Source organism: Phragmites australis, chromosome 4 (assembly GCF_958298935.1).
Source record: "Phragmites australis chromosome 4, lpPhrAust1.1, whole genome shotgun sequence".
NCBI classification, from domain to species: Eukaryota; Viridiplantae; Streptophyta; class Magnoliopsida; order Poales; family Poaceae; genus Phragmites; species Phragmites australis.
Genome location: NC_084924.1, coordinates 36,376,759 through 36,388,932, shown reverse-complemented (window position 1 = coordinate 36,388,932; position 12,174 = coordinate 36,376,759). Strand labels below are relative to the sequence as shown.

The 12,174-nt window shown below is 48.5% G+C and overlaps 1 protein-coding gene across 1 annotated transcript; it reads left to right on the top strand.

Moving 5' to 3' along the window:
- Nucleotides 1–8,393: 8,393 nt before the first annotated feature.
- On the top strand, nt 8,394–11,921 carry LOC133916274 (calmodulin-binding protein 60 D-like). Its single transcript, XM_062359885.1, has 7 exons — nt 8,394–9,257; nt 9,375–9,453; nt 9,565–9,617; nt 10,048–10,535; nt 10,640–10,800; nt 10,894–11,091; nt 11,173–11,921. The coding sequence occupies exons 1-7, from the start codon at nt 9,157–9,159 to the stop codon at nt 11,572–11,574; spliced, it is 1,482 nt and encodes a 493-aa protein (XP_062215869.1). The 5' UTR covers nt 8,394–9,156; the 3' UTR covers nt 11,575–11,921.
- The last annotated feature ends 253 nt before the right edge of the window (nt 11,922–12,174 follow it).

The following is a 12,174-nucleotide window of genomic DNA, read 5'->3' as shown; positions in this document are numbered from 1 at the left end:
CCATGACATGGGTGTGCACGGACACCTGCGACACAACTTTTTTGCTTTTCTCCCCTCCTGCTTTAAGATGTGCTTGTTAAGTTAAGGAGCTGCTTATCTGTAGTGCTGGGATTTGGACCGCGACCTGACCCTGTTGTGCCTCGTGCCACATCGTGCAATGCTCATTATACACGATCGATCCATCATGCCATACTGGCATGAGTCAACTTCAAGAAGGCTCAAGCACGGTTCTCGACACGTCGTGCCATTGTTGTGCCATGCCCTATATGTAAATCTATAAAACTTTAGGGGGCTAAATATAAAAATAATAGTACCGATAGAGTCCGTTTTATGAAAATAGAAAATCCTAAGGATTAAATTGTAATAAGACCTAATTTTAGAGAATAAAATAATTTGTTTTTTTACTAAAAATTCTAATTAATGATGTCACCATAACATCAGCATGATGACTAAGCTACATGGGCTGACATGGTCATGCCACGTGGGAAGCACACGTGACAGCACTGACTAGGATACATCTATTTAAACCTACACCGTCGATCTCAAAATTGACGGTCATGATTTAACTGGGCGAAGGGGTACGTGGCTTCTATTCTTGGTGTTCATCTACGATCGGACGACCGAGGGCAGTTGGGGAGTGTTTGGCGGCCCGCGGCAATAGGAAAACAACGGTGCCGCTGGGGGCATGGCTGAAGCATCGCCGACGACACACGATCTAGCGCTACGTGCTACCAAACACGATGAGAAACGGTGCAATCAAAAGAGATGACAAACGGGAATTCTCACCGAGGGCTTCACGACAGCTAGAGATGGCTCGGTAGTGGTCGGTGATGAAGAAAAGCGGCAATAGAGGTCGGAGCTCGATGGAATCCGAGGGGTAGGGAGGCTTGTTGGGGGGGGGGGGGTCCTGCAGTGCCAGAAAGTCGATCAGTGAGTCTCGAGGCGCAACAGGGAAGTCCGGCGACGGCGAGATGACGGTAATGCTTACCGAAGCTCGGCGGGAGACAACTTGCGGTGGTAGAATGATGTCGAGTAGTGACGGAGAAGGCTTCCCGTGCTCCTGCGATGCCGACGGCGTCCTCAAACGCAACGGGGAGGGCTTGAGCAATGGCGCGAAGAGGCGACGAGGTTGCGGTTTCACAGGCGAGATGATGTGTGAGGGGCCGATGGCGTGCTGTAGAGGACGCTATAGTCACGTCCCAAATTCCGTAATCGCGTGAAGCTTAATCATGCATCATTAGTGCCATAATTAGTTTCGAGGTAAATTATTTAGGCACACTAGAGCACTATGTTCCGAGTCATTTGGAAGAGAGAAAGAAATTTGGGAGAGAAAAGAATATGATTCGCAGTTGAAACGGACTTTTTCTCTAACATGTGGGACCCACCACCCGGCCCCACACCTCACTTACTCAAACAGGCAGCAACCCCACCTGCTCTCTCTCTCTCTCCCTCACTCTCCCACCTGCTCCCCACCGGCCCACACAACAGTAGGGAGCTCCTCTCCCCCTCTCTCTCAAGCACTTTCTCTTTCACCCCCAAAATCCGACCTCAAGACTTGGAATCGAGGTATGCATGTGGTACTCACGTGTTCCTAATCTCCTAAGCTATCCATCTCTCCAATTCATTTTTGTTTTCCTAAAGGATTCGAACCGGTTTTGATGTCTTTTGGTGTTCATGGTTGAAGCATAAGAAGCATCGATGTTCTTCCTCTTCCCGAGATTTCTTCCTTCAACCGACGGTCCCCAAGCTCGGCAAAGCATCTTGAGTGAGTCCCCTAGGCATCCATGGCAAGATTTCGTATTTTGGTTGGATAGATTTCGAATTTGGAGTTAGAGTTATGAAGTTCATGAGTTCATGAGTTTTGGAGCAAATTAGAGGATTATGGATGAAATTGAGTTAGGAATCGAGTTGATAGATTAGTGAGTGAGTTCTAGACCCCCATGAGCTATTGCAAAATCATGCTCTTCTATTTGGAGTCGAATCAACCAAAGTTTCTCCTTGAAATTTCTTTCTGCGCAATGCCCGGAGTGTCCGGAGAAATCTCTAGATACTCCGTAAATCTCCGGAGAGTTCGGAGAAATCTTCAGAGACTCCGTAAAAGTCCAAAGAGTTTGGAGGAATCTCCGGAGACTCCGCAAATCTCCAGAGAGTCCAGAGAAATTTCTGGAGTCTCCGGCCTTCTGTATTTCTCCGGCATATTTAGTTCGCGAGTTTCGTGTTCTTCCTTATGTCTTATCCATTTAGCTTGTTGTTATGCATATTGTAGCATAGATTTTTGCACTTCATTCATGCTCATCATTGCAAGCGTTCTTGTTTAGTGAGCGAAGAATCGGCGTGTGACGTGGCCGTGGTTGAAGGCGACGCCATCCTCCTGGAGTTCTGTGAGTACTGTGCGGGGAGTATCAGACAACCGCCAGAGCATCAAGCAAGCAACTATGCATATTGCACCTTTGTTCAATTGAATGAAGTCTAAAATTGATGAACTATGCTTATGTATGTTTACATGTGTCGAGTCGAGATCAGTTACAAATGGGTAGATCCTATGTTAAATGCATTACTTCTACCTTGATTTGTTGTTCATCCTTTCCTTATCGCCTTGAGTATGTTGCTGATGTCTAGGTTACAAGTCAAATCGAAATGCTTAGCAATGCATAAGTCATTCGGTAGAAGTCGAGCGGTGTTTGTTTCATCGTTCGCGAGCATAGGTGATATTTAATTTCATAATGATCATAATGTTGGATATGGGTTGATGATGGTTGGATGAGTGGTGAGTATGAGGTGAGATATGGATGGTGCTAAGGGTGTTATCTGCTCTGGAGGAAAGTCCTGGGGCAGGTCAGGAGAGGAAATTGGACACTGTAGACCGCTTGCGTCGTTTAAGCACCAATCGTCGATGTAGTCGGCTTTAGCACTTACTTACTCACCACATACTGATGTAATGGTAAGGCGAGACGAATACCTCTATAGCTGTGATCATTTGGGCGTGAACATCGACGGTGTGAGCGGACGGGCTTGTAAGAGGTGCTAGTTTGCTTCGGGAGTAGTTCTAGTACCTCCGCGCCGAGCGATGCATGATCTAAATGGTTGGAGCTTATTGGGAAAGGTTGACATGAGTACCCCTTGTTGGGACCTGTGTGGTCATGCAAGCCGTATGGTCCTCAAGTCGTGTGGGTCCAGGATTACCCCCCTGCAGGGTGTAAAAACATTTCGAAATACCGCACTCTCGGTCATGAGCATGCTTAGGTCCATCTGCATCGGTCGTAGAGTTTTCACTTGTGGTTGATGGTTGGATATGTGGGAGATGTTTGAGTTGGTCTTTGTTTCATACATGTTCACAATGGTTCCAGTTATTTATGTTTAGTTGGTTATGGTCGGGTAGAATTATGTTGTTGTTGGTTAAGTTAGTTGCTCACATCTATATATCTAGGTTGCTTACCGCTTATGTTTAACTTAACCCTGTGACTTTTCCTTGCTAATAGCTCAATGCATAATCCTTGGAGTCGAGCTATATATATGTGCTCTATATGGTTTAAGTCTTGCGAGTATCTTCGCACTCAGTTGCTCTACAGATTTTGCAGGTGAGGAAGAGCCGGTGTTTGGTTACTTCGTGCCTACTGATCAGGGTAGCAGGCATGAGTAGTTCATCCTACTCTCGGAGGTCGTGCTTTTGTGGTGGAGCCTAAGGGCACGTGGCTCCATTCTCCTTTTGTTGTATAGCTTTTAGTCTTCCACTGCTTAGTTTCTTTTGTTGGTTAGGAGTTGAGCATATTTTAGTCTCCTCTTAGCTCTCTTTTGCTGTAAATTATAATAGCGTGCTGCATGCTTAAGAACTTATAATATAACTTTAATTACTTGCTCTTTCTTAAGCTGTGTTGTGATGCTATATGTTGTAAAGGCATGTGCTCCGATCTTAGGCACAAAACACGTGCCGGGACTACCGGGATGATATTTTGATTAATCATCGAGGTTGTGATTATGAATAACGATCCTCCTGGTAATTAATTAGAATATTATCTGGACGGTTCCTCACATAGGCGTGGAGGGAGGGTGTGCGGTTGCAAAGTCGTGGGTGCGAGATCATGGGCGTGTGTCGGTGGTTTCGGCGTGCGGTTGCGAGCGTGGCGTGGCTGGAGCATAGGAAGGGGGATGACAGGTGGGCCTGTGCTGTCAGTGGGAAGAAGAGAGGGAGGGATTAGCGGGCTGGGCTGGGCCACACAAGCAGGGAGATGGGCCAGGCCGGCGAGAAAATGGGCAACGCATTGTATCAGAGAGATTAGAAGATAAGCACGGAAAAATAGTCATGCAGATTGTGTCATAACCTTTTTATGCCGTGCCAGCACGCCTACCGTGCCAAGGTCTTAAACACAACATGGCCCTCGTATTCGTGTCGTACCGGCCCGGTCCAAAATGGACGGTGCCAAAACTCATGCCGTGAGCGGCTAAAAATAGCATAGATCAAGTCCCAGCTCTACTTGTTTGCCATTCATTGCTAGATCTGTTAGCCAAATAAAGTAGCAGCATTCTGCATAGGGCTATGTGTATTTGTGATGCAGAGTATGATTCTATTTCTTTATTAAAAAAAAGCAACATTCTGCATGCTCGTTATTAAGGTCAGCTAGCTTAATAAAGTAGTATAAGACTGTCGGGTGGGAACACAACAATGGCAGTTTCCAGCCTCCAGCAATCCATCCAATGATGGGGGCCGAAGGGGTAGCGATATGATATGTTTTTGTGATTGCTTGGGAACTGCAAGTGAATTGTTGTTTGGGAATAGTCCATAAGCTTTAGATGGATGATGGACTGGTCTGGCTGTGCACGGGCAGTTTTAGATGGGTTGGTATCATTTTTTGACCTACCCGTTGTATGGATTACTTTTGACGGATTGAGTTGGGTGGGTAAGTGGGTTACATGGGTTACGTGTATAGGTAGGTAAGATGACAAGGTGACGGATGAGCTCCTTGAGTGCACAACGAGGTGCTCCCAGTGCCTTGGACGTCACCCATCGTCATCAACTTCATGTATTTACATTGTACACTGTTGTTGCCGGCTGGCAAGATGTGTGTATGTCAAGTAGCACACCTCCTCTAACATAGGTATAGCTGGATGACTCCGGTGACCTGCACAGCTTCATGAACTAGACGACCCATCCACGAGGCCTGCTGCGACGAACACAACCCACTAGAAAAGAATCAGACGTTCACATCAACCCTGTCCTCGCCAACTCCCTCATCCTTCTCTACCTCCACCCGAGCACCCGAGCGCGTGCTACCTGTTCGACGAAATACCTTCCCATGCGACCATGTTGTCCTTCATCTTGCACTCTCCCTCAGGCGTTGACATGTGGCACTTTATGTGACACATAGTTGCGAAGGGTTACACACCAGACCGGTCAATCTCGACCATCCTTCCTGTGTGCGTGTTCACGCGCTGGGACAGGGAGCTGCCAACAGTGGCGCAACAATGAGAAAAAGGAGGCGAGTGCACTAATAACATATAGAGGAGACCCATGGATCTGATGGGTTCGAAGAGCAACTCCAATCGAGTTGCTACTCGGCTCGGTACTGTATTTTTTGGTGAATAGGGACTAAAAACACCCTCCAACCAGCTCGCTACCGAGGTCACTATTTTTGAGGGATCCTCATCCTTGTGGCTTCGGTCGCCACATCTGGCAAGGGGTGCATTCTCGCTATCAAGCAACCACCGCCACAAAATCCTCCATTCGCGCCACCACCTAGCAGGTCCATTTCCATCTCATCCTCTTTCCTTCTTCCCGATTTATGGTTGTATGGGTCGATTTGAGGGAGTCTCGCCGGATCTAAGGGGGAGAGACGTATTGTAGGGGGAGTTTGCTAGTCGCTGCGCGAGCCCACCATCGCCCTTGTGCTCGCACCGTAGTCCTCCCGTCACTTGCTCGCTTGCTAGGCTGCCTGCACCGCTGGGCTATGTGCTCCCTCTCAGCCGCCCTTGTAGAAGACCCCATGGGAAGTTGCCGATGGGGCTTGCATGAGGCGTTGTCGGTGGGGAGGGGATGAGGCAGGGGAGGAGGGGGATTGGGGGTGGGATGTGGAATGAACCTGCTTGGGTGGAGTTGCCTGTGAACTAAACATATATGTGTTTGTTGTTCAATTGCCTGTGAACTGAACTAAGCAAGAGCAAACTAAACTGAACATATATATAGCAAACTAAACTGAACACACACATATGTGCGTTTGATTGTTTTATGAATTATAGCTATGTGCTCTCTGTTTTTTCATTGCAGGGTTAATGGAAAGTTATATGGAATTGCTGAGTGGGCAAAAACATGGGTACCAATGACAATTTTTGGAGGGACAACCAATTTAAATGTCCTCCTGAGGAACAAGAACTTAGGGAACAACTACTTGTGCAAGACACACTACCTGTGAAATCAAACAAGAAGAGAACAATAAATTTCAGTGAGAAAAGTGTTAGTATAGCTAGAAATCAATATGGATGCCGTTCAAGACAATCAACAATCTCATAGTAGATATTGGCAAAGAATTTATGATTACTTCAGCGAGCACAATGACTTCGTGTAGAGAAGAAACTACAAGGCGAATGACTTAGTCTAGCAACCAAGTGAATGGACATACATATATAGAACTGAAAAATATAACCGTTGGAAATATGGTTGTTGAAAATATGTCTGTTGAAAATATCGTCGTTGGAAATATAGCCGTTGTGAATATCATCCTTCGAAATGACGCTATTTAAAGTTGAAACGGTGAAATATATGGAGCTAAATTTAGAGAGCCAGTTGAAATACACTGCTAAATAAGGAGTGAAATCTAAATAAAGAGCTCTCTATGTAAGAGAATAAAGAGCTAAATTTAGCAGGGCAGATACTCTAACCCATATGGACCCAACCCATGTATCTGTTCGTTTCACGGTTTGGGTGGGATGGGTGGGTGCACACCCCTAGACTGGCCCTGCATGTTCTATGCCAAAGGCTGAACAGTCAATTTCCTTCTGTTATGATGCCATGGTTGATGCTTCTGTTCTTGTAATGTTGTGGGTGACAGAATGAATCTGCACCTGGCGGTCTGGCAGCGTGATCCCAGTGTGATGGTTTTCAAATCGTTCTTTTTTGAACTCAAATTGCATAGCACGAGTATTGTTTTAAAAAAATATTGTGTACCAGCCACGGGGGGTTATGACCTTTCTAGTTACCTCTTGCATGTGTGTGCCAGAGGTGCCGTGCAGATTTCGTTTCGAAAGAAGCGCCATGCAGAGAGGAGCTTTGACCCTAAAGGCAGAGACGGCGTTGCAAGTAGTTAGTACTCAGTAGTCGCAGATGAACCTATTCAGTGATCTCTTTTGTGGTGAGTCAAGTGATCGATCGTGAAATAGAATTAGGTGCGTGAGGTTAACTTGAGGGTGTAGAATGTAGAGCAGGACAGGGAAAATAATTTTCAGATCTCCATTGTTCAATAGAAAAATGAGGAAATTTCTCACAACTCCAGGATTCCATCCAGATTGCAGGGAGCATCATGCCCGTCGGCACCTCATGCGCCCCAAAGGAAGATGCGCACACTCTATTTTAATCGTGCATTTTGGGTTAAGATTAATACTAGAAGATTAGATAAAAAATATATAAATATATAAAAGAATTAACTGATAGATGAGAATGATAAACGTCTCAGATAAAACACGCGTGCTTAGCAAAGTTGTATTTCCCCACGCGCCCGTGCGACCTGTGTCTCCTCAGCCCTAACTGACGAGGAAACAAACAAGCGCCGCCTCGGATACCATACGCGAGCTAGCGCTAGGGACGGGGACAAGGCACACGCCCAAAGCGCGCGGGGAGCAGAGCATCAGCATCGTGTGCTAAAGACGGCCCCTTTTGCCTCACATGGACGGGGTGTGCCGCTGCTAGCTTTCCGAGGGAGATTTGAAGGCAAAAGCCCGGGCCAGGACGCCGAGCATGATGTCTTAACAAGCCGCTTTCTAGGGCCACCAAAGGCGATTGTAGAGCTGAGCCACCAGAGTGCAGAGCCTCTGCTACCGCTATCTGGTTTGTGTGCCTGGTTGCAGTGTGCAGATGCCCTGATCTCGCACTTTCTAGGATTCCTTTTCGGGAATTAAGGGGGAATGGAAATCGAATTATCTGTCGTATTTGCATGCGTGCCTGGATATCTGCACATCAAGAGAATAAGTTCGATTTTTTAAGTTCGGTACTACTCTCCGTGCTCAGCGGAAATGTAGGATTATTTGAAATGTTAAGTGAGCATTCACCTTTCTTTTACATTATCAACTGGGCATTGGTTGACGTGCTTGAGCAGTTCATTTCCTGCTGAATGGAATCAATGGATCAACCAGAGAAAGATAAAAAGGAAAAAATAGAAAAGCGCTATCATTTCATCATTCAGCTCTCCACAGTCAACAAGCACACGAACGCAATGCAATGCAAGGGAGACGAGCAGAATCCCTTGCTTGCTTTGTTTCCCTCCACTTTGCACTTCCTTTCTTCCCTCGCTCCGAGCACCTCCCCCGCGAAAAGCTCGCCTTTGTACCCATCTTTCAGCCCCAAAAGCCTACCCGTCCAGGGCATCCACAGCCCAGTTCATGGCCCTCGACCACTTCTCCTCTGCTTCCTCGAAGCTTCTCCAATCCAGCCACGCACCACCGCGGCCCGCCTCCCGATGCGCCCCGGCGCTGCCCATTCCGTCTCCATCTCCGTCTCCGCGCACGGCCATGCACGCACAGCTAGCTGATAGCCCCGCCCCTGGGCGCGCTTTGCTGCTTTCTGGTCTGACAAAATCCCGCGCCCTTTCTGCAGGCGACGGCACTGAAAGAGAGGAGCCGAGGAGCTATGAGGAGCGAAAAGCCGAAAGCCCCCGGTGGGTGGCCGAGCCCGCCCCCGAATCTTGGCATTTCTAGGGATTCTGTCATTCTGATGAGGCGCGCGCGGGCGGAGGCGCTTTGCGGTCTTTTGCCGGCCGGGGGGCGTGTCTGTGACGAGACCGACCCCCCGTGGGAGAAGCTTCCACGCTGCTTCCTCTGCTTTCCTGCGCCCCCCGCTATTTATAGCCGGCGTCGGCGCCGTCGCTGCCAGGGGTTTAAGCTAACGGTGTCCGCCTCAGGTGAATCCGAGTGAACGAAGTGATCAAGTGACTGCTGTGTTGGGTCGCGGTCGTGATGGACCTGAAGAGGGCGTTGGACGTGGAGGAGGAGGTGGTGGACGGCGACGAGGAGGAGCTCGCCTGCCCCGACGCCAAACGCCGCCAGACGTACCTCAAGTAAGTGCACTGCAAACTCCGTTCCTTCCCGCGTGGGCGTGGGGACGGAATGCTCGAGTTCTTGGGGGTGTGCGGGGTCCGATCCTGACGCTTTTGTTCACCTCTGTCCATTTGCAGTAGCTCGATGCAGGAGGCCATTGGCGCGCAGTACATGCAGCGACATTTGCCAAAGCTGGAGCCATTTCTACGCAGAGTTGTAAGCGCTTCTCCTAGGATCCTAGCAGCTAATCTAAGGCCATTTTACTTCGTACACTGTTGCGTTTTAGCTCTGACAGAATTCTGATGTTCGTATGCGTTCTGAAATCAGGTGCAGGAGGAGGTGCGCAATGTTCTTATCCGCCACATTGATTCGGCACACAGGTCAGCTTCTATATACCGACTTCCGCGTTAGCAATTTGAAGCTCAGACTGCCTACTTCTTGTGGAATACTAGCATGGTAGTGGTAGTAGTTAGTTTCTCGGTGTTATGCAATCACAGCTACTTGCTCCATTGGCACGTCAGTCAGCAGTATAACTCCGTTGATTTTTCAACTCTCTTGTGTGCATTTTGAGAACTGGAATTTACAATTTCAATTGCTGTAGGAGACATCCTTCGCTCGAATTTGCTACTCATGATGCTGTTATAATTCCTTTGAATAGTTTCTTTTGATTGTTTCAGTATTTATGCTGTCAGTGCAGTGCTGGGCTTTAACTTTTTTACTGCTAAATCTACTTTACCACAAGTGCCACTATATCTCTTTTCTTTTCACTTGGTATGTGTCATGACTGAACTTCTGTTCTGCATTGTTCAGGCTCCCACTTCAGTTAAAGACAAGCAGCAAACGGTACAAGCTGCAGTTCCAGGGAAATCTGCCTCAGACCCTTTTCACAGGCAACAGAGTGGAGGCTGAGAACAAACAGCCTCTCCGGGTTGTTCTGACCGACGCTGCCACGAACCAGACAGTCACCTCTGGCCCCTTGTCCTCCATGAAGGTTGAGCTCCTCGTTCTCGACGGCGATTTCAACGCCGATGAGCGGCTGGAGCACACCGAGAAGGAGTTCAGCGAGAGCATAGTGTTCGAAAGGGAAGGCAAGAGGCCGCTCCTGTCGGGTGAGGTGATAATCGTGCTTGAGAAAGGTGTTGCTTCCATCCGGGACATTTCTTTCACGGATAACTCCAGCTGGATAAGGAGCCGGAAGTTCAGACTTGGCGCGAGGATGTCTCGGGCCAGTTCGATCGAAGAAAGGGTACAGGAAGCTGTGAGCAATCCTTTTCTAGTTAAGGATCACCGTGGAGAAGGTAAGTTGCTAGTATACACTTTTCAGTTGCCACAAATTCGTGTTCATGAAACATTGATACTTGTAGTTTTGAACTAGCTACTGACTAAACTTTCCAAAATTCAGTGTACAAGAAGCATCATCCTCCTGCATTAGCTGATGACGTATGGCGCCTGGAGAAGATTGGAAAAGACGGGGTTTTCCACAAGAAGCTTGCTGACTTTGGAATCCACACTGTTCAAGACTTCCTTAGGAACTTGGTGATGGATCAGTATGGACTGCGCAGTGTAAGAAGCCTACCCTATCACATGCAGTAGTATTCTGTTTCAGATTTACTGGACGTTCTATTTCTAATCATGTACCGTGTTCCCAATGTTCAGTTACTTGGCAGTGGAATGTCAAACAAGATGTGGGAATCAACCGTCGAGCACGCCCGGGAGTGCGTGCTGGACGACAAGCTCTACTCCTACTGCAGCGGGCATGGGATCATCCTTCTGTTCAGTTGCATCTACGAAGTTGTTGGGGTCATCGTTGGGAGCCACTGCTTCACCTTGAATGCTCTCACTCCGACACAGAAGGTAAACAACTGAACAGACGAGAGGCGCAATCACATTTCGAACAGCACAGCACCTGAACCAGTTGCGCACGTTGCTTTGCAGGCGCTGGTGGCGAAGCTGCAGCAGGACGCGTACAAGTTTCCAAACCGCATAACAGAGTTCAAGGTGCAGTCGCAGAGCGCCGACCAGTCGCACACGGTCCAGGCCCCGCCTGCTCCCGTGCCCGCCTCAGCAGCGAGCGCACAGATGCTCGGCCTTCCTCAAGGTGTTCAGCCTTCAGGCGAGCCGAGCTCGCACGACGGCTTGCTGAACCCGTTCCACCACCAGCCGCTCAACGAGGCCCTGGAGGATGTGCTGCAGTCGGCCGGCGCGCACCAGCCCGCCGAGCCCTGGTTCCCCTCGTTCGGAGCGGGCGGGTTCGACGCGAGGGACCCGTTCGACGTGCTGCTCGGCGGGTCGCAGCCGTGCGGGCTGCTGCTCTCGAGCACCGGCGGCAGGTTGTGACTTGTGAGAGAGCTGCCATGGGATCCGAGTGATGGCGCCGCCGCTTCGGTTGGAGCGCTGAGCTCCGCTGCTGCATAGTGGCATGCATGGCATGGGCCCATCTGATCTAACTGTCGGCTAACATGCACGAGTTCTTGTAATCTTGTTGCTGTTTCATGTGTTGGGAGAAAGGCAAAGCTGATGTTGCAGAGAAGATAATAACTGGTCTGGTAGTGCAATTGGTAGGGATGTGTGATCTCTGTCATTTTGGGGTGTAACATGAAAAGGAACTGTTCTGGGACCTGGGATTCGACTGTTCACCGGAGTCCCATGCGTGTTAAACAATAAAAGCATATAACAGGTGCCTTGCTGCCTCACTTTTTTTCCCTTTATTGTTCATTGTGATATTGTACGTAGTGCTTTGCGCTTATACGTTTTTCTTCGGTTTTCGTAGTCGTGTTACAAGCTCGTGTCACTTCTGATCTTTCTCGGCTCGTAGAGAACGGCGAAATGAAAGACTCCAATGGGTAAATCATACTGTCTACACATGGATATAGGCCTACTGGCAGTACTAGGCATCAACAAGCAAATACTTCGAAATTCCCTTCTTTAGGAAAAGTT